The 25,487-nt window shown below is 35.3% G+C and overlaps 1 protein-coding gene and 1 long non-coding RNA gene across 7 annotated transcripts in view; one reads left to right on the plus strand and one right to left on the minus strand.

The window, feature by feature from the left end:
• The window catches only part of LOC135299227 (uncharacterized), a 95,718-nt gene that overhangs the window by 8,559 nt on the left and 61,672 nt on the right, over window positions 1-25,487 (plus strand). For all 4 annotated transcript variants that reach the window (XR_010361254.1, XR_010361253.1, XR_010361257.1 and 1 more), the window contains exon 5: window positions 2,472-2,559. This is a non-coding gene — a long non-coding RNA (uncharacterized LOC135299227). The remainder of the gene's footprint in view (window positions 1-2,471; window positions 2,560-25,487) is intronic.
• On the minus strand, window positions 528-23,702 carry PDLIM3 (PDZ and LIM domain 3). Of its 3 annotated transcripts, none has more exons than XM_064417956.1 (8): window positions 23,344-23,702; window positions 18,001-18,152; window positions 16,335-16,419; window positions 10,619-10,686; window positions 7,388-7,651; window positions 4,715-4,842; window positions 3,473-3,584; window positions 528-2,544 (listed from the first exon to the last, which is right to left on the minus strand). In XM_064417956.1, the coding sequence occupies exons 1-8, from the start codon at window positions 23,434-23,436 to the stop codon at window positions 2,355-2,357; spliced, it is 1,092 nt and encodes a 363-aa protein (XP_064274026.1). In that variant the 5' UTR covers window positions 23,437-23,702; the 3' UTR covers window positions 528-2,354. The 3 variants fall into 3 exon arrangements, with proteins under 3 accessions (XP_064274026.1, XP_064274025.1, XP_064274027.1); XM_064417955.1 differs by lacking the exon at window positions 10,619-10,686 and adding an exon at window positions 11,142-11,329 and having other exon boundaries at window positions 23,344-23,682; XM_064417957.1 differs by lacking the exons at window positions 7,388-7,651; window positions 10,619-10,686 and adding an exon at window positions 11,142-11,329 and having other exon boundaries at window positions 23,344-23,650.

Genomic DNA, 25,487 nt, shown 5'->3' on the forward strand with positions numbered 1-25,487 from the left:
CTGATCTGAACAGAAGTACGAGTCTAATTTTTTAGGTGATAAAAGGTAGTTGAAAAAATGAAGGAAGCTATTCAGTTTCTTTTAACTACTTTAGAATACTTTCTAAGATTTCAGATTTTTGGCAGAACTGCATTACTTAAAAGACCAAAAGCATTTGTCTTGGAAAATGGATTCAAAAGTAACATATAATCAACTAGATAGGTTAATAAACATATTAATCTGTATATTTTCAGAAGTAATTCTTGGCTTCCTCATTTGGAGTATTGCAGTTTCATATAAGGTTTTAACCTTATAAGAGGAGTTTTGAGTCTTTAGTTTGGAAAGCACATGATCTCATTCTGTTTTAGAAAGCCCTGGATATGTTCTCAAATGCCTAATATAAAAATTGTCTTTCATTCTTGCCAGGGATCTGATCAATCCAAAGCACACTGCTCTCTCAGACTGAAATCCAAACCTCTGTTGTTGTCAGGTCACTTGATGCTCACACTTCCTCATTTTCCATACCAGAGGAAAAGAAACACAGAATATGTATCATATGTAGTAGATTTATTTTTACTTTTAGTTACTCCACAAAGACATAAAAATTAAACAAACATTTGAAAACACCAATGACATTTTAAGTTTGTAAAAATAGACATTATGCACAGTCTTATTTTCAAAAGAATTTTCAGATTTATGAGCTTTATCAATGGAATAATATTTATACTACTCATTTCCTCCAGGATACCTGAGGAGCAGAATTGTATTTTGTGCCCAAAAATAATTCAGGAACTAACCTTGAAAAGGGTGCAACACTTTTTTTTTTTTTTAATCTCTGCATTTGATATGGAAATGTAAGTAATAAATGCAGTGACACACACATTTTTAAAACTTCAGAGTTCTGAAAAAATAGTTTAAGACATATTGAAAAGTCTTTGAATGTGTGGACATTGTATTTAAATCTTTGGGAATTGTGAATTTTTAAAATAAATTTGAAGTATGCATAATTAGTTTTGATTCCCTATTCTACTTATATTATAGGCTTCTTACATTATAGAATGGGAAAAGTACATAAGATTGTTTGTCTCTGGGTTGTTAATTTTTTGCTAGTCTTGTGGACTTGATATAAAATTTTGTAGATTTTTCTAATTTAGAGCAGGTTAAAAATACCCCAATAAAGAATTTACGACTTGGTTTGATGTTTTCTAAAAGTTCTAAGTATGGTTTAACTGTTACGTGTGTTTATGTGGCTGGCACCTACCAGAAAACAATGTAGTCCTTGACAAGTTTCAGAAATTGCTTAGAAACTGACATTCCTTCAGTTTTTTGGCTTTTTACTCCTTAGGACTTCCCCAGGCTTTTTACTAAAAGATCTTGCCTTTGCATATTTTAATTAACATTTATTTAAAAGTTGTTCAAGCTTTACTTTACCAGCAGTAAAGCTATTTTGATGATATTTTCCCATCATAGATTTTGTTTCTAGTATGTAAATTGAAAGATGGACATACAAAAATCCAGTATCATTTTCTGCAGAAAAGTTTCAAAATTTGTTTTCATTCTCAATTCACAATGAATTCACAATTCCTATTAGAGTGTGAGGTTCTTTTCCAAAAAAACAATTTATGTATGTGCATGCCTTAGAACAATTTTCTGCAAAGTGATGTGAAAGTGGATATAATTTGAAAATCATTAAGACAACATAGAACTTTTGCTTTGTTTCATACTAACCAGTCTTTATTATATTAACCATTTTATTGTGTGACTTGACATTTATTTTTTATCACAGTTGCTGCATCAGAAAACTAAGGTACTATAACCCCAAATTCAGAGCAAAGTAAGCAAAACATGTTTGGGGCATACATTAATGATAGTTGAATAATAGCAGACACGAACAACTGCTTGTATTGTACTAAACATGTAAAATTGCTGCTTTTCTAATCTGTCAAGTTTCTACATTTATAGCGGCCCAGCCTGTAAGACTTCCATGGCTTTAGTGTTTGCACAAATACTTAATTTATGTTAAAAATAATGTCTTGCTTACAGCACTTATGTATATAATATATATATGTGTACATAATGCTGTAGCATCCATGTAATACCTCAGCTGTTTCACTTTTTGTATTCCAGGAGAGCTGTTTTAGTTTATATTTCCTTGAGTTATATTGACAGTTTCAAAACCAATATTTTAGCAGAATTTTGCTGGTATAATATACTATTGCTGGCTAACAAGGACTTCTGCCTCTCTCAGAATCCCACAGGGAAAGGTTTAAAGGCTGCTACTTTGGATTTAGGCAGAAATCCTGACACTCGTACTGCAGTTCTAAGCTGGTAAAGGCTTTTTGTGTGCATGCATACGTTTGTGTGTTAACCTAGGACTAGCATTTTGGGTAAACCGTGACTGTTTCGTATCCCTCGGGTGGCCTCATGCGGGCGCGGGCGTGAGCTTCACAGTACAGCTGGCCCTCCACAAAGAAGTAACCTTTTTGTTTCAGGTTGAGATCGCAGTCAGAGCACACGAAGCATTCTGGATGCCGGTATTTATCACGTGCCTTCACCACTGTCCCTCTGTATGGAAACAAGGTAAAGAAAAAGCCCCAATCAATGAATAGAAATTTAAAATGAGAAAAGAAACTGCAGCAACCCAGACTGCATCTAGTTCCACCCCCCCTACCATGGGCAAGGATACCCAAGGTATCCTTGCCCATGGTAGGGGGGTTGGAACTAGATGATCTTTAATTCCCTCCCAACTCAAACCATTCAGATTCTATGATACAGTGTATGTTCTAGGTATTTATTTTAAGGCTTTAAAAGGTTCATCTTGTGGTTTTAGAAGCTACTATATAATTTAAGGTTGGATGCTGAGTTTGTGTAGGCGACATAAAATCCTGTAGAGTTGATCACATAGTTCACAAGCACTGGAAAATGAAGAGTTTGAAGAAATATGTTGGTTTGGTTCCAAGACAGAAAGCACAGCCTAACCTATCAAAAGGATGACAAAAAGACTTTCAAAACTAGATTGCTTTTTATTCATGTTTGTGTTTTCTCAGTTCATCATTATATGTGTTCTTTGCTGAAGTTAGTGATGTTAATCAGGTAGAAATCTGATAGTTTTAAAACAGGTCTACAGAGCTTGTTGGATACTCCCACTGGGTTGGGAGAAGGATGCTTTGCATTAACAAGAAATTTTTGAGAGTTCACAGCCTGACACAGCACAGCATGGATAACTGCTGGTTTCATTATATAATTAATGGTTGACTTGCAAAAGGTCCTGAGAAATCTCAATTAAAACCTCAGTGGTAGTTTGTCAAAACTTATATAATCTGTATTAAAATTGTTGAAGGTACAGGTTATAATTTGACATTTAGAACAATATATTTTTGTATCTCTGTTCTCTAGCAGCATTTTGGGAACACACTTCCGTAGTTTGCAGTGGTGTTTGAAGATGACGTGTGCTTAAGCTGGGGATTTCTAAAACTAAAAAGAAATAACTTACAGGATCCCACTCCCACATTTGTCACACAGTGGCACTTTCTGGACACCAGGCATGGCAGTAGGTGTCTTTGTTACTGGTGCTTTCACACTTCTTGTTCCCACAGGGCGCCCATCTAAGAAACAAAACAACCCTGTTATGTACAGGCTAATATAAAAGCATCTGCTGCAGCTAAGTACTTTCTGCACTTTTCTATATTTTCTCTACTGTACATATACTTCTGGATGTATTTACAAGCTTTCACTTACATGAACAAACAATGCAGTCTCACTAGAAAAGTTAAGTAGGCTAGATTCCACCTCTTTGGAATCAGGAGAAATATTGTGTAAGCTGTAGCCAAAAGCAAGTCCAAAAGAGATTTCATATGCAGTGCTCTCTGCCTCATGGACATCACCTAATTCTCTGAGTAGGTCTTGGATATAGCAGAGAGGGAGGAGGATTGGACTTTAACACAGAAACATGACATAATCAAGACCTATTGTCAGAAAGCTTCTTATTTATATAACTAACCGTACAACAACTTGGCAAGATTAGTAACATGATATGAATACAAAATAATAGCGAAATACAAGAAAATGCTAAGTAAAATCCCACAATGATACATATGTAGACAATTGGATGCCTTTATTCCTTCTCTAGTAAATATTGATATATAAACATTAAAATTTAAAATATTACCTTTTAGGTTAATTTTGGTTGTATTTTTCTCTTTATGCTTACTGTAAATATCATAAACTTGCAGCCTTTAATAATTTTATTTTCTAAACTTCTTCATTTGAAGGAAATATGACTATAAATTATATTGTCTTCTTCAGTTTAATTTATAATAAAGAGGAAATAGGTTTTAAGGGGATTTCAGGAGTTGGTTTAAATTCCTTTTTCCCTGGATGTGGAAGAGGGTGTTTTCTTTCTTGGTGTCATAAGTATAAGCAGCTCGTCCCAGAAATTCTTACAGATAAAACTTTATTCAGTTAAAGTCAACTTTGGATATTAGAGATCTTAAAATCTGAGAGGAGATTCTAGAAAATGTGATCAGCACTGCATTGTATTACAGAGGAGACTGCTTGCTGTGCTAGCAAGGAGGGGAAATGGCAGGAGACTGGTGTGGTAGCTATAAAGTCTGGAATTATTTGAGCTTTCAGGAATTGTTGTATCTCTAATCTTTCTTATTTTCTTCATGGATTCCCCCCTCCCACAAACATTTCAAAATGATTTGAACAGGTAGAATACGTTGTTATTAACCACCTTCCTCGGAGACTAAATTCTGGAGCACCTTAAAGGAGCCAGACTGGCGCGGCTGACTGGGCTCCTCCTGGTTGGCATGCAGCATCTTGTACACGTCAGACTGAGACATTGAGTTGGGAGATGGGTCACTGTGTCAAAGAAGGAAGAGCAGATAAAAACAGTTTATCAAACGTAACTCTAAAGCAATGTCTCTACCAGGCAGAGTATGATTCAGGAAACAAACATAAAGACATGTTCCTATGACTATTGAGAAACTTTCTTCCAGGTAACATTGCTTTATATAGCTTCCTTTTGATCTGAACAGTGCTGAAAAAACTTAAATCAGTGCAACTGTTACAAAAATAAATCTAGAAACTCATTAATGTATTTCCATAATTACTGTTTTGGCTCTACTGGCATTTGAGAAAAAGCAATTTAGTCTCAAAGTAGTTTCATTCCAGTAATCACCTGCTGCATTACCAGGTGCTCTCTGCTATGGTATCCAGAAGTTCCCTTTTTGCAGCAGCTGCCCTCAAGAATGTTGTTAAAATCACAGCTCATGCCTTTACACAAGGTCGGCCAAAACCTAACCAGTCACATCTTTAGGGAGAACATGACTTCTAAGTCAGCTTGATCACTAGGTAATATAGGGATTATTTGGCCAAGAGAATTGTTATTTATTAAACATATGGAGATTATGAAAAGGAGTGAAATAAGTATCACAAAATAGGAAACACTGTAAGGTGAATACTGAAAAATGGATGTTCTATTTCTTAATTTAATAAAAATAAGACAAGGCTTTCTTTTGCAGTGGCTATGTTATGATAAAAATATAAAGTAATTTATTGTCCAAACAGGAGTTAATGGCTGAATCTCAAATGACCTGTGAGACAAAGATTTTACTAAGAATATTTCATGGCATTTTAAACTTTGCTGAATATTTTAAATTGTTCATGATAAATGGCATCCTAATTAGTCAAGAGGAAGAGTAGAGGACTATATGCAATGACAGGAATTAGACTGAATATGTAACATTTGTAAATTTCATACACTTACTGGGGGTAATCAGAAATATCCAAATTTAATTTGATGCATTCTATTAGCTTACAGCTACACACACAAATGTCCAGTTTAAATTTCCTGTTGCAACTGGCTTCCTACTCTCCACAAAGAATTAGACTGAATTTTTCTTTAAATGGTTTGGTTTTTTTCCCAGGGTAGCATCCAAGCTGCTAAATGGCCCAGTAAGAGCAGCAGCAGCTGGACAGTGACCCCTGTTGCTCATGTGAATTTTTTGATCTTCATCAATCAGTAGATTTCTTTGAGCCATCTTAAGCTGGTGAAAAAGCTACCGGTTTCTCTTGTCAGAAGCTTTTAATGAATATAAGTAGTGTAGTTTTTACAATTCTTGGCAATGTTTAATTAAACCCCTGAATTCTCTCCTCTTTACTAAAATATTTATAAATATAAGGCAAGTGATAGTGCAATTACATACAGAAGGCAAAAAAACCAAGACACAAATGTGTCATTTTACATTTCTTGGTACATTCATAGTGAAAACCATCCCACAGCAAGAGACATTTCACACCTGCATAGAGAGAGTAGGCGATGTCACAGGCAGTGTGAAATCTGATTACTTTGGGCTTAATCCATTATTTCAAAATAATCAAGCAGCAAATTTTTCTTTTATTGTTCTCTGATTGTTCTGATTGATCATAAATATTCAAACAATAGAGTAACTTCACTCTGAAAAGACTCCATGAACTACAGTTTTCATTAGATAGGATGAACCTAAATACTTTTATATAAACATATTTTTTTTGTTAGCACCAGTCAAATTCTGCAAGGTGCTGAAGAAGGCTCATTGGTGCCAATGATTATTGCTTATTTAAAATATTAGTACTTAGCTTTAGTTTATGCCATATATATTATGAATTATTAAATTAAGTACTGTTGTAAACCAGGAAAAAGTTACTATTTTGCAAAGGTAAAGATAAAGCTACCTAAATGGTGAATTGTCTCCTAAAAAAAAGAAAAGTGCTTTAAAACTTTTCATTGTATAATCATAATTTTTATCCATATACATAAGGTTCCTACCTGACTTTAGTTGTGCAGTGAATAAATTCATAAGTCAGACATGGATTTGTGGGCCTACAGTAAATTCTGCCTCTTATTGTACAAGAGCTAGTTTTACTGAATGAGTTGTCTAGAATGGGAGTTAAGTATCTATAACCATCTATAATATTTCCTAATCTTCGTAACCTGAATTTCAACAGTGGATATAAATTTTATTTATTATTATTTAGTGAATTACTAATAAGAGAAATTGATGAAATAATTATTAGATAAATATAATATTTTATTTAAATTTTTTAAATTTTGGAGAGAATTGAAATCTTGGAGTGGTCAGTTATGTAATAGTCCAGGTAGTATCATAGTTTTTTATTTATTAGCTACATTCTAAGATTATTACCTATGAAATATTTATTTGTATCCTCTGAAGGACTCCTTTAATACTTTGGGTTAAAACCCAGAAATGATTAATATTTTAGTGAATATTGAATGGTTTTAAATTACTTGGTTTCTCTCTACCCCTTTTCCTCTTTTTTTTTTTTGTAGAAACAGTGTGATACTATTTTTTGGTATATTTTAAATTTGTGTAATCATAAATATTATAGATGCCGCTCTAATTACCTTATGACAGGTGTTTCCCCCAGAGCTGTAGACACTTGGCCTTGCAGTGTTTCCATGATATTGTCATCTGAGTACAACTGCATAGGTGTGTTAAACTGGGCGTGAACAATCTTGACACCGGGAAGCTCCATTTCCAGGGGGACATTAGGGGCCATCTTAGACACTGCCTTCAGCTCGGTGGGGCAGATGGAGCTGACCGTGCTAATGGAAGAGGGGGTGCTGCGCCCACTGCCACAGTCCAGCCCCGAAGGAGTGCTGCATCCACTGTGTTCATGGCCAGAGTGCAGGAAAGGGTGCAGTGTGCGGGGGATTACAGAGAGTGAAGACAAAAGGACAGGGGTACGGTGATGTTAACAGTGCTGAAAGGCATAAATGGAACAAGCTCCAAAAAGCAAAACTACAGAAAGCAGAGAAAAGCAAAAGTACATGCTGTCATTGATGATAGTTTTCCTATAAAAGGTATCAAGGCCAGCTATAAAGCAGTCCTTAAAATCCTGGCATGCATTTTCTTTAAAGGTAGTAAAAATCCTTTGATAGGTGAAATAATTCAGTGTAAAACATTATTTTACATTTTTAATACTAGGTTTTATTGAGGAATAATTAAGTCTCCCTAAAATTCTTTGTTCTAAGTGAGTAATTCTTACAAGCTATAAAAAGGGTAGTAAGTTGTTCATGTCAGAGACAGAATAAACACCTGCAGCACTGGAAGAATCCTAGACACATCATTCCAGTTCTGTACCTCACAATTATCTCACTACACTGCTGAAAAATTACTATGAAGAAATGTAAAATAATGAATGTGAAATTTCCTGGATTTACTTAAATTCCAGAGTAAGATATTTATGAATCTTGTAAAACTAGTTTAACAATTTTTTTAAAAAAAAGTATTTGATCGTCATTGCAAAGAAGAAAAGTTACTAAAACATCCAACCTTACTTTTGCTTTTCTAAATTACAGTGTTTCCAGTAGAATGTAAAGTAGTCCTTCACAAGAACAATGGGTTAATTCAGAGAATTAATCTTATGGCTTTTGAAGTAGACTTTACATATAATTTATATATAAAAATAAGAGGTATACTTTTAAAAAATATTAGTGTTGCTTGACATGACTGAAGTTACTGTACACCAATTCAACATACCTGGAAAAAGATTAGCAAAAGAATGTGAATATTAGACCTGGAGTCTTTTTCAGTATCACTATTTTGAACACTTCAGTCTTGTCTGCACAGTACCTCAGAGGCTTTCTTTGTTATGGGGTATTTCTTTACTGTTATTGTGTAACTGCACATAAGCAGAACTTTCTACAGTCATTGGTTACCATTTATGTGATATTCTGAGCTGTAGGACAATAAATGATCCATCTCTGTCCTCCAGCCTGATGTTGGGGTTGTGCGTGGTTCTTTCCAAGCTGTGTAAACCTGGGACAATGCTCTGTTTCCCAGTTTGATAGTTCAGAACTCTGCCCAGTAGCTACTCTCGGGTGGAGTAGGAAACCCAAAATTCTCCCTTTGATTCAAAGCAGAATTTGTGTAGGACCACTTTCTCAAAGTTTTAAAGGGAAATTTACATTTTTTTTCATCAAAGACACATCAAACAAAAGCATTCCTGAAATGGTAGGCAAGCCTTAACGCAAATATAGGTGTGCATCATCACCAAGCATGAGCCAGCCAAAAAATTCACACAGGGCAACATACATATTTGCAGTATTTCCTTTTAGAAGAAACAATACCACCATTAGATCCTGCAGTAGAATAAGTTTTGTCAGTGCTAATAGTGTTAGTAAATGGAATGTAGCAGGAAAAGACTAGAAAAAGCACAACTCTCACTCTCGCTATGTGAAGCCAAAATAATATTAAAACAGAATAAATTATAGGTAAAAAATAAATAGCATATAGTTATATATTGAAGACAATTTCCAGTTAGTTTCACCAAAGTCCACAATTCTGTCCAATGTCCAATCCATTAGTTCAAACGCACAGTCCACAGTCATGTCTTCTTTTAGTCAAAGACTCTGCTGTCTATCCTAAAGGGATATTTAGAGGTGAGGTGGTAGTTTGTTTTTTGCTGTGTTTAGCAGTGGATTAAGTCCAACAGATGAAAAAGTAGTAGAAAAACTGTGACACAAGGTTTTGTAGATGCAACACCCTGTGTCAGAGGTTCTGCAGTTTGCAAGTGCAGCGCTAGAATTCTGGACAGACCTTGCCCAGCTGAAATTCTTAAACTTGTTGCATTGCTGGTGGGGTAGTTTTTGCAGTTTATATTCTTCATCTTATATTCTGGTAAATGGTCATTTACTTCAACATTTTCATGGAAAATACTACATCATTTTCGTTTCTGAATTGTGAGATTATACTCATTTGACTCTTCATAAATCTAGGCACTTGTAAAATGGTACCTATTGGTCCCAAAGCCAGCTTTGTGTGGTACCTGGTGGTCCCACAAACTGCTGCTGCTAGAAAGGATAAAGGATCACATGACAAAATATTTCATCCCTCAGGCCCTTTTCAGCTTCCTTGTATTTTTTAGCCACAGAGTTTGTATTGTTTTTTTCCCCTCTGTAATAAGGAAAACCGTAGTGAGGAATTTCATCACCAGTTAAGATGGAGGTTTGTTACACTAAAATGATGGATATGAATATGTAATATTTTCTGCATTGGAACTTTACAAATCTGTGGCATCAGTTTTCCTACTTCAGCAGTAGATTGCCCTCTGGAAAGAGGTCTGCTGAAATGCAAGTTTGAAATCTCTGAATGCTAATAACTGTCTATCTTTAGCTATTTTTTATTTATATGTAGGCTATCTTTTATTTATATGTAATAAGTAATATATATGTACTATGTATCTATCTTTTATTTAGCATGTTAAAAAATTAGACTACATTTGGTCAGATGAAGTTCACAGTGCCAAAGATCTGTAAGTGTACAATATCTGGTGCTGTGCTGCAAACTGAATCACAGCTTCACTTACTTCAGACTCTAATCAGTATAACTGAGATGGGAGTGTAGATCTACTTTCTTTTGGAAAGAGAAATTTGAATTTCAAGCCTGAGCTCTGAAAGACAACCATTTAATTCTTCTTGTTTGTTTGCTTTCGATTTCAGCATTAGGCTGTCTAGTACTATAAGTAAATTTCAAATGCATCAAAATGCTTAATTAATGTCAATGGTGAGTATCTGTCCATTAAAAAAATAATCCCATGCATCAAATCTAGCACAGCAGTCAAAGTTTATAACCTGCTTCGGCCTGAGATTATGAAGGGTTTGGGCCGAATATTATGCTTGTGTTCAAAGTAGTTGATATCCTGTAAAGAAAAAAGAGATAAAATAGCTTTCTTTGGCCTACAAATGCTCATTCAGTCATAATGCTTTCTAGTTTAAAAGTAGCCAACAATGTTTAAAAATTTTAACCGTGAAGTAACCATGTTTAGTTTGTTCATTCCTGGTGCTCAAAATACAATCACTGTAGTGTTCAGAAACATGCAAAGTAAAGTGCACTTATAGGAGAGAAGGTTGGAGGGTCATGTTGCAGCCCAAAGCAGAGGGCAAATTTTAGCTACCTGCAGCATTGCTACTAGAAAGCTGAATGGATAGTTCTTGGTGTTGGAAAAAAATGCTTCCTTGATCACCCTTTTTTTTGGACAATGAGTATCCTGAGTCTCAGAAAAAAACAGCAAGAGCTGGACTTTTAAATTGAAACCAGAACAGATGATGATGTACCACAAATGACGATGTATCATAAGTAAATACCAATACTCACTTTTGCGCCGAGTTAGGAATGAGACCCCTCAGTTGTCCGTGAAGCGCATCTTGAATATTGCCAGATGAATAGAGCCCAATTGGAGAGTTATAGGAGGAGCTCACTACCTGTCTTTTGTCATCAATATTTGCTGCTGCAACAAAAGGCTGGGCCCTTCTGTTGTGAGCTGTACCAATAGGCTTGAATTCCTGTACATGATAGGCAGACAAAACACACAGAGCTACAATGCACACCAAAGCTAGCAATGAGTAAATCTGACAACAGCAGTATTGTTAATAACTGCATTTTTACTTTTGCAACTCTGCTATTTTTAAACAGGTGCAAGCATATTATGTTTTTCCATGAATTTTGTATATATTACTTGAGCCATACACATTAATTTGTCACCTCAAGGAAAGCAGAAGGCTTAGAAGAAATGGGAGGGATGAATATTAGAGTGACCTTTCATATTGGTCACTAGATTTGACAAGGTTTACATTATTCTTTTAAAACATTTAATGTATGCTTATCTTAATTTCTTGAACATACATCTGATTGAGGACATACTTCTGAATGTATTCAATTTTTAATGCATATCTGTGTATCAAAAATAGCACTGCTCTACAATTTAATGTGAAATCATCATAAATAAGTAAAACCCAGAAATGGGTAAATCTGAAATAATTCTGCCTGTGTGCCTGTGTTCTGCCTGTATACTTTTTTTGTAATTTACCAGGATAATTTCCTCAGTTTCTGGAATTCAAAAGGATGAGGCCTGGAAATAAAATCTCTGATGGTTTATCAGATATCTTAAAATGTCCTTTCCTAGTGGTTGGCCAGGAATGATAAAGACTTCTGACTGCATGAAAATTCACTTATTTTTATTCTGCGTAATTATTGCAGTGTCCTTTGAGGCCCTTCTAGCTCAGGTCCACTCCTAAGCCTCAGAAATAGGGACTTTGAAAAAAAATAATGTTGTCATCTGCTGAGGGCTTTTCCCCTTTTTTTATAGTGAATGAAGAACATGAACTGCTGCAGTCCATCACCTTGTCCTGATGGCATGTGGCATTCTTTGGAAACATTTCTGTGAGAGCATTTGAACTTCCATCCATATGGAATAAAAAGCTTTTGTTTCTCACAAAGAGGTTTTTACAACCTGAATTGATCTTTTCCTTAGAAACTTCAACTTGCAATGTTAAGATAGCACAGGTCATTAATACTTCCATTTTCATTGAATTTTTTTCCAGTTCTCCAGTTTGGGTTTGGTATTGAGTACAATTGTTATGCAACAGTTTTCAAAATATATTTAGGATCAGACTAAAGAAAAGTCATGGATATATAGAATATGCAACCAGAAAATGCAAACAGTAAAAAGCAGTTTTATTAAATGAAAATGTTTAGCAGCATTGCACTTTAAGAGGCTACTGAAAGCAATAATCAGATAAATGAGCACAAAGGTTTTACTTGCAATTCCTTCTTTCTGTCTGATAGAACAAAATTGCAGTTAACAAAATGTATTAGTAAATGGAAATAATCTAATAGCTTAGGATCATAGCTACTTAATGAAAGATATTAATGTCTAAGTATTTAAAATTTGTTCAAATCCATGTATGATGCAAAACAAACAAAACCAACTGTGAACATTGTAATTTCATCCCCATATTTCATTTCTTACAGAGAAATGAACAGAAGATGTGGCACCATAACAGCATGTTTACAATGTAACAGTTGTGAAACAACTTGCAGTTAGTGAGACTTAAATTCTGCTTTCTTTATAACCTATCTATTAATATAAAATGTCAGTAACAGAACATACAGCAACAAAATAGTCCAGCTCTTGTGTTTATTTGATATAATTGAATCTGTGAAAAGTCCTCTTTTAGTTCAAAAGCTAAATGAGAACTGGATGTTGTTGAAATTTCGAAATAGGAATACTGGAGAATTACAGTATTTAATTTATTAATTATTTTTCCCAAATGACTGATTTTTTTTTGTGGGGCTAGTTACATTTTTGCATTGATACAGGTATAAGGAATAGAAATAATGTAGCACCAAAAGCCTGTAGAAATGCATCCCTCACAGCCGGTATGATGGCATTCCTTGGGGTAATTGCTGTGACAGAACACAAAGTGTCTGTCCATTTTGGAGGTATCTTGTGACTAAGACCTTTATCTTTGAGTGCTGTTATAAAGAGAGGTAGGTCCTCAAAACTAGCCCAGCACAATTATATTGTTTCAAAAGTTGATTATAAATGGTAATAGACTATAAACTTACTTCTTAGAACAATGGATTGTGTTTTTCTTAGATTTTTATACTTATCTATGTGCATAATATATCTCCCAGGAATGTATAATCTCCTTCACGGCCAAAGACTAGTCTGACTGAACAAAATGTTCAAAGGCAAAGATAGAAGTAAGAAAGAAAAGTTCAAATAAAAACAATTCAAGAAATTGTGGCAATGAATACAAAATTATTTTCAATGAGGTTAAAGGGATCATAACAGAAAACATTTGTGAGTCATCATATTTTTTTACATTGACAATATAGCAGAAAGCATTTTAAAAATAATTTTATTATAAAATTTGCCATGTAATGGTTTTGTTTTCTCTTTCTACTTATATTTGTTGAGTATGTTATGTTATAAATTGCCTTTATTCAGAATACAATGTGATTGCACTAGTAATTCTTCAAGTCTGTTATTTCCTATTATTTATCCATCACACTATAGATTGTCCAGACTGTCAAAATCAGGGTGGCTGTATTTATATGGGAATGTGTAGCTTTCAAGAATGACTCTCAGTCAGCCACTTACAGCTGTGAATTAGAATTGTTGCCTCAGTTTCCTCTTCTCAGATTTAAAAATAGTGAGAGCTCTCACTGTGCTCTGACAATTGCCTGTATCAGTCTCCAGGTGGCCTTTGGGAGATTCTCAGGCTGATTCAGAAATTTGCTACAGTGTGAAGGTTCCATGTTCCATAGCTGTACGTGGGCACAGTATTTAATTGTTTATCTCCATGAATCTGTAGAATTATTTTCATTCATTGAAGCTAAAGTAAGCATTCTTTGGCCAAATATTTGTCCACTTGCTGAACAATTTAAAATATGGTTTCCATTAATTTCTAAGTATCTTTTATTAGCTTACCAACTTGAATTAGGTACTTATTAAGAAGATTGTGTAAGTCATCATTTGTTATTGTTATTTAGTTGGCTCATAATGTATTTTAAATAACAGACTTCTCTTAACTTTCTTAGTGAATTTTAAAATGTCTATTTGATGAGAGTGAAAAAATGGATACATTTATAAGATCTATGACCTTTTCAGTAATTTTGGTTATTATATAAATATAAGTCAGTGGCTTTCCATTTCTGCACACCAGTAAATGCATGCAATACTTTTGGATAAAAGAGTTCTATGTTTAAAGTAATACATTACTGCTTTTGCTTTTTTCTCCATTCATCTTGGCTTCAGTGCCTGTATTTATTGTTAGAATTCAGCAAACTCTTATAAGACTTGGACAGCACAGGTTGCAAGTGTGCAAAAATTTGTCATCTGAGATTCAAGAAACTTTTGCTGTCTTCTATACTGGTATGCATGCTCCTGTGTCTCGTGTTGTGACTAAATATGCTGTAAAATTTAATTTTGAATTCCAGCAATTGTAGAAGAATAGGCTATATGTATTTTTATTTCACAGGGAGTGATGGATACTCAGATGGAAGAATTTAATCTAAAACTTAAAACATTCCAGGAATGGTTTAGTATATTTGCTTGCAAGCATTGCTACTTTTTGGATGCCTACTATTTATGAAATATACTCAGTACTCCTGAACTTCCTAGGAATGAAAAAGAGATATTCTAAATGAAAATGCTGGCTGTTTAATCTAGGAGAAACAGTTTTTCTGATTGCCCAATGGAGGCTGCTTTTCAATAGTCTGCCAAATAGCACTTAGTGAAATCTTGTGATCTATTTTTAAGGAACTGTCCTTTTTAGGAATGCAGCTTTCATGCAGAGGGATTGCTCTTGTGTCATGCATGCCTGCATGGTTTTCTCTATAGCTTTTTTAGTGAATTTGTTCCATTACTAGTCATCTAATGTGTATCCTAGCTCTTCCACAAGAATATGCATTTAAAATAGTTTTGTTTCTTCACTATAGTATTTCTGCTGCTGAAGAGGCTATATTATTTCTGATGGAGTTTGCTGTATCACTTAATTAAAGTTTTAGATCAGAAAGAAGAGAGAGAAAACACTGAAATGTTGTATTCATGTTTGGGAGCACCTCTGTGAAAACAGAATTGGTGGAAGTCTATTGCACAGGGTTTATTGGAATAGAATCTAGACTTACATTTTTTCTTCCTAGGATATCACAGAATAAATACTTTGATATATTTGCTTTGAACCTGGCTTTCCAGGATCAGCCGAATATTCTTCCCTCCCTGCTCTTGAGATAACAGCAAATGATTATGTAGGTTAAAGAGGAATGACAAAGAAATAAAGGATGAGTTGTAAGCAGTAGCTGGCTAATTTGCTATTAGCAATATGAGGGCTTTGACTCATAGTAGCTTTTTCTTTTTTTGAGTTTGAAAAGAGAGATGGCTGTCAATTGATTGGATTTGCTTTAGTCATATACAACAATCAAGACTTTCCTAGTCAGAAAGTCACTGGTGAGTGATTTGCTTATTGACCTGTACATGGGTCTTGTGTGAATAAGTAAACTTCAGTTTTGTGGCATAGTATAAAAATGTCTGGAGGTAAAGAGATCCATCATTTAAAGATCTCTCTGTTTAACTGACTACATCAACATGAATTTTGTGATCTGATGACTTCATCACTTAGGTACTTTATATTTATTGAATGAAGAACTTCCTCAAATGACAAAGAATCTCTAAAGGAGTCAAAGCAACTTGAACTGTATCAGAATAAGAGGACATATTTTATTTCCATAATAAAACTATGGTGATATGTAGACTCTTAAAGGAAAATGAGAATTTGTTGTAGCTTTTTAATATTTTGTTTTGGTTACAGCTGAAAAATCAAAAACATTGAGTCAGATAAAATGGTATTCTTGGATGTCATAATCATGAGGGTTCATATGAGCTTAAACTGGCTAATTATGGATGAAGTTCCAGTTAAAGAATTTTAATAACCACAAGAGAGATTTTTTTTTGAGTTTAAAAAGGCAAATGAAAATGGTTAGGTAACTTTTCAGAGTTCATACCTGAGGTTCAGCTTCCAAATTTATCTTGAAGGGATGTGCTCTGCCGTCTTCTGCAACTTGTGGCGACCATAGCTTAGTTCCTGCCCTAGAAAGAAAGTAAGAGAGGCCGAATTTAAATAATTTGAATTCCTATAGAGTTGTGTATGTCCCCATAAAAATACAATGTAGCTTGTTAATCTGCAGGCTTTTTCTATACTCTTGTAGTGTTTTGACATAAAAATATACCAATGATATGTAACTGATATACATAAAATGTATTTACTTCTAAAAAAATTATGTATGCTATTAACATTGGGAAATACGTTGTTAATAGTTACCAAATGCAAAAGGAAAGGAAGATTAGTGACTTTGTGACCTGAGCCAACCAAGTTAGCTCAGTTTTAGTTTTAGTTTTTTTGGTTTTGTAATGGTTGCTAGAATTAATGTTGGGTCCCCAGAATATTTTATATGAATATATTAGTAATAATTCTAAACATCAATTTTGTTTTTAAAGACTATAGTTTTCATGTCAAGCCTGCTTTTCAGTGTTGAAGTGCAATCTAAGTATGCAAAGTATTTGCAAGGGGAAATTGAAGTTGCATAGGTGATTCTTTCAGTCATGTAGGCAGAAGTAACAAACACAAAAATATCAGTTACAGTTCCGTTTTTTTTTTGACAAAGTGAAATGTGGCAGCTAATTTTAAAGTAGCATAGTAATAATGTTAAATATTAATCTGGTGCTGCTTATTATATATACATTTATCACATCTTGAAACTGACTTCCCAAGATAGTTGTTAAATGGCATATCAATCTATAGGAGAACATTGAATTAACAGAAGGAATATTTAACTATGGTGTGTGCTCTAGTAATTCAACAACACTCTTTAAAAAAAAACAAACACTATTTTATTTCAAAAGAAATATTGTAGTCAGCTACAATAAAGAGTTTGCCTCCTTGAGAGCCTCAGGTTAATCATCACTGTCTTAATTTTGGAGACAGCTGAAAGAGTGTGCCAAGTGATTCTGATTACAGGCTGAGCAAACTCAGCTGGAGATGTGAAGCTGCAGGTTGTTTCTCTTCTGAGCTCTAGTAGAGAGAAGTGAACACAAAAGTACTGCAGTTCCGGTAAGACAATGTTTCTCAATTTTGTTTTAAACATTGCTTTGAGAGTAATTTTTAGGCTTAATATGTTGTGACCAAAGAGATTGATTGGCTTTAAACTCACTCCTTTGTCACCCCTTATGAAAGTGTGACATGATGTTGTTTTCTCTTACTGGGATGATGCAGTGGCAGCTTTATGTGTGGTTGGGAGAAGGAGGCAGAGATAAGCACCTGTGACTGAGGGAGTGTTAGAGCAGAGAGGTCACTGAACAACTAACACTAGGTGAGGATTTTATTATTTCTCCAAAATATGAAGAACTGTTTGCTTACTGACAGTAAACAGAGGACTTGTGCAGTCAGCAGAATTACAGTGTGAATTACCTGAGGGAAGCTGTTCTTTTTCTGCCTACAAAAATGAGTTCTGGGGAGTCTGGCTTGATCTGGAGTTTAAGAGGTAGGTCTAGTTGCCTGTAATTTTAAGGATTTTGGAAACTTCTTCACATTATTTTAAATAGTTACACCATCAGTTGTACTGTTGATTGAGTAGTATCTTCTTTCAGAAATAGGCAGATGTGTACACGTACCTCTCTATTTTCAAACAAAGCTGATGTGTAGCTGCTTTAATTCTCTCCTGGGCATCATTATGTGTCATGTTCTCTGTGCCTAGACCATCAATAGCTATAATAACATCACCAGGGCACAGGTTGGCAGCTGAAGCCTTGCTTCCGGGTGTAATCTGAAAAGACCAAAATGTAACTGCTTAATCACCATGCATACCCAAAAATTAATAGAGAAAATAAACTTCATCACATTCCCCTATTTTCTGTTGGATGGAGGAAGTATTTTGCCAAAGGCTCTGTAGTTCTATTGTCAGAAAACCATATGAATGTTTTATTCATCATAATCTAAATTAGAAAGAAATTATCTTCACCTTTCTGCATTAGTTTCTACTCTGATTTCTGTAATTACTGTAACTCATCTTTAAATATTATTTTTCCACTACCATTATAAATATAATTTGCTTGAAAAAAAGTTATGTTTTCCCCTTAACAACAGCAATCAGTAGAAAAGAACTGGTAAGAAACTGTGTTGCTGAACTCCTTAAAGTGCTTAGGTTTAAATCCCCTGGCATTTAAGTAACAGTGGCCCTGATCCTTCATGATGGTCTGTGTGGTGCAATTCATACCTTATGTACATGTATCACCATCTGTGACATTCACAGAAATAGCCCTAAGGTTATCTTTCTATGCTTGTTTTTTTCTTCTTTTTGTCCAGTTGACAAACTTCTTATGGTTGGGAAACTAATTGAAATCCAACATAATTTTGCTTTAAAAGAACTACTGTAGAGAGGCCATGACCTTAGATGTTACTGAAGCTTCTTCTAGAATGACAGGCCTCTGTTTGCAAGAGGTGACTTCTCCTGCCACCACAACACTTACACACATACCACATACACAAGAGATCTTAGGTCACTGAGTGGGATTTCTGTCCTTACATGTGTATTGCCCTTTTGGGCAAGTCTTGATTACCTAGACAGCAACATGAAATTCATGCATGTAGCACATAAACTTGTAAAATTCAGCTCTCTAACAGCAGAAGGCACAAGTTGGGTCATGCAAAGGAACATTAGTTGCCTATTTGTAAGTACATGAATCCCAGTGTGAAGACAAAAAATAAATGTCAATATAGTCTTTATTGCCAAATGCAGTTCTTTTATCTGTGACATATATTGAATGAAAAATCTATTGCAGAGAATTTTTCTCACTATTTTCTGCTGTAGTGAAAGCATGTGTTGTCTTGACTGCAAAACATGCTGTGGAGACATTTTTCAGCTGTGGTATTTCACAGTTTTCCAGCAAAGGAAGAGAGTAAGCTGCCCAGTGTACTTCCAGCATGTTCTGAACCTCAGCTTTGGTGGAGCTGGCAGACTTGTCTCTGAAGGGGACACTACTGTCAACATAAAAGCCAAATAGAAATTTATTTTACTATGAGTTGCACTGTATTAGTATTGAAATAATGGCAAAAATCAGTGAAGGGGTGTTGTTCCCTCCTCTTTCCATCTCCATTAGGTGAGTCTGAATGATCAAAGAGATTGTTTTGTGAGCTCTTTTTCTGCACTGCCATGTGTAAACTTATTTTGATATCACTGTAGCAAACTACAATGCATGTGTTATTATCAAGTCAGGCAAACTTTCCAAAGGGATGCTTGTGGCCAGCTTTAGACTATTACACCCTTGCCCTTCAGAAGAATGGACTAGTGTATTGTGAGCTTAACAAAGTGTTTGAGTGCCTGAATAATCTGTTTCAATATGAATCGAGGAAGTTGTTTATAAATTCTAAGTCTGAAATCTCTAAAATTGTCTACTTCTCAAACTTCAACAGCTGTAAGTGTAAATGATCAGCAGTGAAACCACTTTTACCACTATAATAAGACAGGGGTTAGAGGTATGATCCTTCTTCTTCCTTCAAAGTGGAATTGCTCCTGATTTGGCTTAACATGTTGTGAATATCTCTGCAATGACAAACTGCAGCAGAATTCCTCGTGTTTCAGTGTGACTGTTGATGCTTTAATACCTAACTGGGCAAACCAACTGTTCTTGGTTCCCTCTCAAAAGTAAGTTTGCTTGTATAACCCTTATGGAGGTTGCTCTGCAGCATGTGTGTTTTACACGTCACAACAAATCATCTCTTGTACCTGTGACATACTGCAGCAAAGCCCTGAGACAGTGATCCTGCCTTATAAAGTAGTGTGTCTGCCTAGCACAGTACATTCCCCTGCAGCTGTGCTGCTAGCAGAACATGCCCTGCTCTGTGTTGCTCCTAAATCCCTTGGGTTTTATAAGTTGTCAGCAGCTGCAGTGATACCACATAGATGTTTGAATGGGGTTGCCATCATTTGGTGGGAGCAAGGAAGGAAAGACACAGGAGTCTGTATTTCCTATTCCTTGGCTGAATTGATTGTTGCTAAGCTCCTGAGATGTCTCTTGGGCCTTAACACCTTGATGGGGGTGCTGAGCTCTACATGCCCTGGCCTACTAAGCTGCAGAGCAGGCACCTGCCCTGCAGACTACATTTTATAGGAAGGGACCATGCTGTGCAGTGCAAGATATCATGGGTATGATATCGACATTGTGGTGCTGTTTCTTATTAGTTACACGTTAACTGTGTATTTTGAACACTTAGAATTGTGTTGTGACGGTAGTGTTTGTTGCTTGCTCACCCTGGCTTCATGAGGTAGATTCTAGTGTTGCTTTGAGAAAATTTTTTCCTTGCTCCTCAGGCCATGTCTGCATGGTATGCCTGTTACTCCTGTATCCTGGGCATCTTGGATTTGGATAAATACAAAAATAGATGTTGGTCATTCAGATGTCACAGACTATTTAACCACATGAGGGTCAAATGTCTCCAAAGAAACTCTGAAGAAAATCTCTCTGCATCTGATAATAGACTTGTAAAGCTTATGACCTTACACCATCATAAATATTTCAGGCTCTGTGTTTTTTGAAGAGAGCTATGAATGTCTGCAGACAGAGTGCCTAAACATAAAACTGAGTTAGTATGAATACTTGCATTGTGATTGGTAAAGGTCTATAAAAATAAAATAGAACTTAAATCTAGAGTTGATAATATTTTACCATTCTCTCCAAACTGCACAAGTCTCAATTGTTCCTGTAATCAGTTTCATTAATGCAATTTCTTTGCATCTATGCAAAGTTCCAAATATTTTAATGTTTTCAGTCTTTGTAGTTAATTTATTGTTTCTGACCATAATAGAATTTGAATATGTTGATTATTACTCCCCTCCTGTTCTTCCTCTCTCCCAGTGATCATGGTCTCTAGTTTTTGCATTTGCTTGAAATAGTCAAAACAACAGAACAATTTTCGCATGAGCTTTTGAAGTGACATCTGTTCTTTAGACAGATGGATAATGATCTCTTATGTCGTCTGTCTCTCTTGACAAGTCCTGATAAAAGCTGTCTCTTGCTGAACAAGGACATAGCCAACCAATCTTAACCTGTCCGATTATTTTATTCGGAAAATATTTTAAAATAATTTCTATTTGTTGTTTATTAGTTTTTCTTGTCAGGACAGTTAAACCTAGTGTGAATGGGCTGCTTATGATAACTTTTACAAAAGGAACACCTAGAACCCAAGAGGCAAGACTGGAGAATCTTTTGAAATGCTCCTATTTCTTAAGGGGTATTGCATGAATATTTAATGAGGGACTCTTCTAAATGTAGGCAGTGGCAACAAAAATACTAACTTTAAACAAATTTACTGTTAATATTCTTAAATCTGAGCTAAGCAAATGTAACCTTTTCCCCCTATATATATATATGTATTTATATATATTTCATTGTACTGCTTGAAACGTGATTTTGAGCATTTCTGCAATGGCTTATGTCTTGTGAGGCATTTGGTAGGTATGAGTCAACTGCAAAGTAATTTATTCTTTAGAAAGTTATATTTATAGTAACATCCTTTGTTATTGCAGTTTTAAACTTCATTGCACTTAATCTAAACACAAAGAAAATACAAACCAGACACCGCTAAAATATTTTTCATTAGAGATAATGGAAACTATTTTTCTTTTAGAGGCCCATAAAAGGCAATGAAGGCCCCAAAACATCCAGAGATTTTTTTTAATTCAATGTTTCTGTCTCCTATTTCTCTAAAGGCTTTGCTATATTCTATGAGCAGTTGTTATGTAACTTCATTGAGTCAAATAATAGCATTTTCATTTACTTTTATTTAAAATGCATAATTTTTTAATGCTTTTATAAATCTGGAATGAATCACTAAGTTAATTTATACTAGTTAATATGTGAAAAGATGGCCCTTAAGCTTTCTATTGGTTCTTGTTTGGAAGCATATTTACTGCAAGACATCACTAGTGGTATACATCCTTCAAGGCTTTTGACATTTACCCAATACCAGGCAAAGTGTATATAGTGAGTCACAGTGTAGGGCTTTAAAAAAAAAAAAGGAAAAACAAAACAAAAAAAACCCATAGCAATTTGTAGGCTCATGGAACACGTGTTTGGTGTGTCTAAGGTCCTGAAAATCAGCAGAAATATAAGGAGAATGAATTCTAGCCTGCTGTGCATTGAACACAATTTTTAAAATATAGAAATTCTCAAAATATGTATCCTGTTTTTGAGAAGATCCACATCTGTAGGTGCAGGGCCTCTGACAGTGTGTTGTGTGCTACATTGATTGAGCCACTGGTTTCTTATATTGCAGCTATCTCAAAACCCATGAAAAAGAATAAAGGCTCAAATTCTTGCCATTTATTAGAGGAGGAAGGGCAAGGTAAACTTTTAGTTTCTAAATATGGCAAAACCCACCAAATAACCCACCCTCTTTCATATGCAGGACTGGATAACTTTCTAATAACTCATGCTTTTAGCATTCATGAAAGTGAAAACTTTTAGATATGTAAAAACAGTTATTATTGCCTTTGCTGGCAATAAACAGAACTTGGTTTAGTTAAATAAGAGTCAGGTTAATCTGCAAAGCACAAACTCCCAGGCATGAGGAGCTGCTGCCAAGCAGTTTTCTCCCCCAGTGATCAGAGAAGCTAGCTGTGGAAAGTATAAAAGCGTGGTCTTTCTTTTAGTAAGTTTGAATGTAATTTTGAAAGCCTAGGAAATCATGCCAGAGTTTTTCTGCTGCCAAGGCACTTGAATTTAATTTTGAGACCGAAGGAGAAGTGCAGTTATAGTCTCTTAGACCAATCACAGAAACTTGTCACACAAAACTTGTAAAAACTCCTAGTATTCAGCTGGCTTTCCTCAGAACTAGCAGCTACTTTGTTATCTACTCACAGCTTTGTCTGCATCTCTGAACTCCAGAAAATTAAAAGACAAAAATCTACAGCAACTAGTAGATGGAATAAATAGAAAGGAAATGGAAAGAGTACATACCCTGGTTATGATTAAGGGCTGGTTAAAATCTATTCCTCCTGAGAGCCTGAATCCCCAGGGTGACGGTCCTTGGAGAACAACATTTTGTGGCATTGTGGACAGATTTTCCTTGTTACTGTTCTTTTTTCCTTGGGTCCGTGTGAAGAGTTGAGCTGTAGGAGGAGGGCTGCTGTCAGCAGAGCACCTGCCAGACAGGGCAGCCGACCTTTTTATACCTCCTAAGAAGTTTTACTCATTCCAAAGCTGTGGGCACTGCACTTTATCCCTGCTCTTTGGGTGACGTCAGCCAGTCCCTCGGCTTCTCCACCCACAGAGGGGAGTATCAAACTCGGACAAATAAAGCTTGAATGCTGGAAAGTTTACAACAAATGCATCAACTTTATCTGCTGTTTTAGAGTCCCCCTCAGCCTGACAATCAGTAAGCTTCAGGATGCAGCGTCCTAGTTTCTTAAAGCAACCTCGTTGCTCACTTGATATCATGCTGTTTATATTGCTGGCGTTTGATTCAGCTATGCAATGCAGTGCTTTGACTTTGTACATGATTCTGGTTCATGTAAACAGAAATATTAATAAGGAGATTTCCTTCTCAAGGTGTTGTTTCACATCTTGTCTTATTTGTAATGTAATAGTGTATTGCATTAAAAAGTCCTTCCAGCCCTTCAGCTGCATTTTTTAGATAGTCACTTGAGACCATGGCATGCGCCAGTCCTAATGCCTTGAAAAATCTGGACTGATGTCATACATATTTCTCATACTGTAGAAGAGAAATGCGGTATTAGGTGATGATGTCTTTTTTCCTTTGTACAAATCTTAGCTTTTTAAAGGTAGTTGTCCTTTACTTGTGGCTTGCTAGTAGATAGTAGTGTTCATCAGAGGTTTTTATAACTGTGTTCTTGTCAAGAATATTTCCAGGATATTCTTTGTTATTAAAGTATAATTCACATCCTGATCAGAATGAAACACATAGTAGTGACTCTTTGAAAGTAAACCATAGAAAGGGTATCTGTATCACAAAGAGCTTGCAGGGAGTCAGTCAGCTGGTGGGGGCACAGCTTTCATTAGGAATGTGAAGGAAGAGAGGCACATTTAAGGAAATAAGGCAGGTGTTTAGGTCAATAGTGTATCAGTCTTGGTAGCTCAAATACTTTTGTGTATTTTGAAGTTGAAATAAAAAATCCTCTAATTCTTTCTGAGTGGTGTATATACTCTGGTATGTCCTAACATTTTGAGATTAGTTCAGTATATGCCTTCAAAATATTGCCACTATATAGTTCATCCTGGCAGAGTACACTGTGTGTGTTCAAGGTCAGAACTTATCACCAAGTAGTACTTCAGTTTCTTACCTTCTCTCCTCTTCCATGATTATCTGTTTTGAGTTAAACCAGCTGGTGTATTTGGTACTTTTTTGTTTTCACTCCTCATCTGCTAGTGAATCCTGTACTGTGTTTTGATTTGTAGCGGGAAATGAATAACATATTAGATGTATTTATTTAAAGAGTTCTTTCCTGTGCAATTTGCATTTGCTTTTTCTCTGAACACTGGCAATCTCAAATACTGAGATTGCAAATCCTGCAATGCACTTCAATAGGAAATTATTTTGAATTATAGGAATTTCAGTGTCAGGTCAAACATTATAATCAGGCTCTTAGCTTCCTGTGTCAAAAATTATGCTTGTATAATAACTTGTTCATTGGAGAAGTTCATTCCAAATTCCCATTCTTAAATTACTGATTTATATCTTAATGTGCAGGTTTACTTTTTGGGTGTGGGATTTTTTATTTGGTGGTTGTTTGTTTTTGGGTTTTTTTTTGTTTTTGTTTTTTTTTTAGGAAACCCATGTTTGGAATTGCTTAAGTGTCTGTAAAGTTTGTTCATGTTTCTGTACTGTACTGAAATTTGCTTATATATCCCTTGTAATCTTGCTAGATTAAAAGGGCAGGGTAGGTTTAACCTTTATCTAGGCAAGTGGTTGTTCTCAGTTTCAGTGGAAATCATATGCATAAATGAAGCTGAGCTCTTGCTCAAAGAATAATTATTACTTCTGCCTGGCTTACTGGAGGGGTGACTTGCTCTCCAAGGTGCTGTTGCTCTGAAAAGCAATTGCAAGATCTGGTTTTATTGATGTTTCCCAGGTTCAGCTTTTT

The sequence above is a fragment of the Passer domesticus genome, chromosome 4, assembly GCF_036417665.1.
Source record: "Passer domesticus isolate bPasDom1 chromosome 4, bPasDom1.hap1, whole genome shotgun sequence".
In the NCBI taxonomy this organism is placed as follows: domain Eukaryota; kingdom Metazoa; phylum Chordata; class Aves; order Passeriformes; family Passeridae; genus Passer; species Passer domesticus.

What these genes read in the sequence shown, in the direction of transcription:
- PDLIM3 (XM_064417955.1), bottom strand. Translation starts at nt 23,436, where the DNA reads ATGCCACAAAATGTTGTTCTCCAAGGACCGTCACCCTGGGGATTCAGG. An exon ending in CTTTGTTTGAAAATAGAGAG is followed by an intron (nt 16,420 to 18,000) that starts GTACGTGTACAC and finishes CTTTCTTTCTAG; the next exon opens with GGCAGGAACTAAGCTATGGT. An exon ending in GAATTTAGTCTCCGAGGAAG is followed by an intron (nt 3,585 to 4,714) that starts GTGGTTAATAAC and finishes TTTGTTTCTTAG; the next exon opens with ATGGGCGCCCTGTGGGAACA.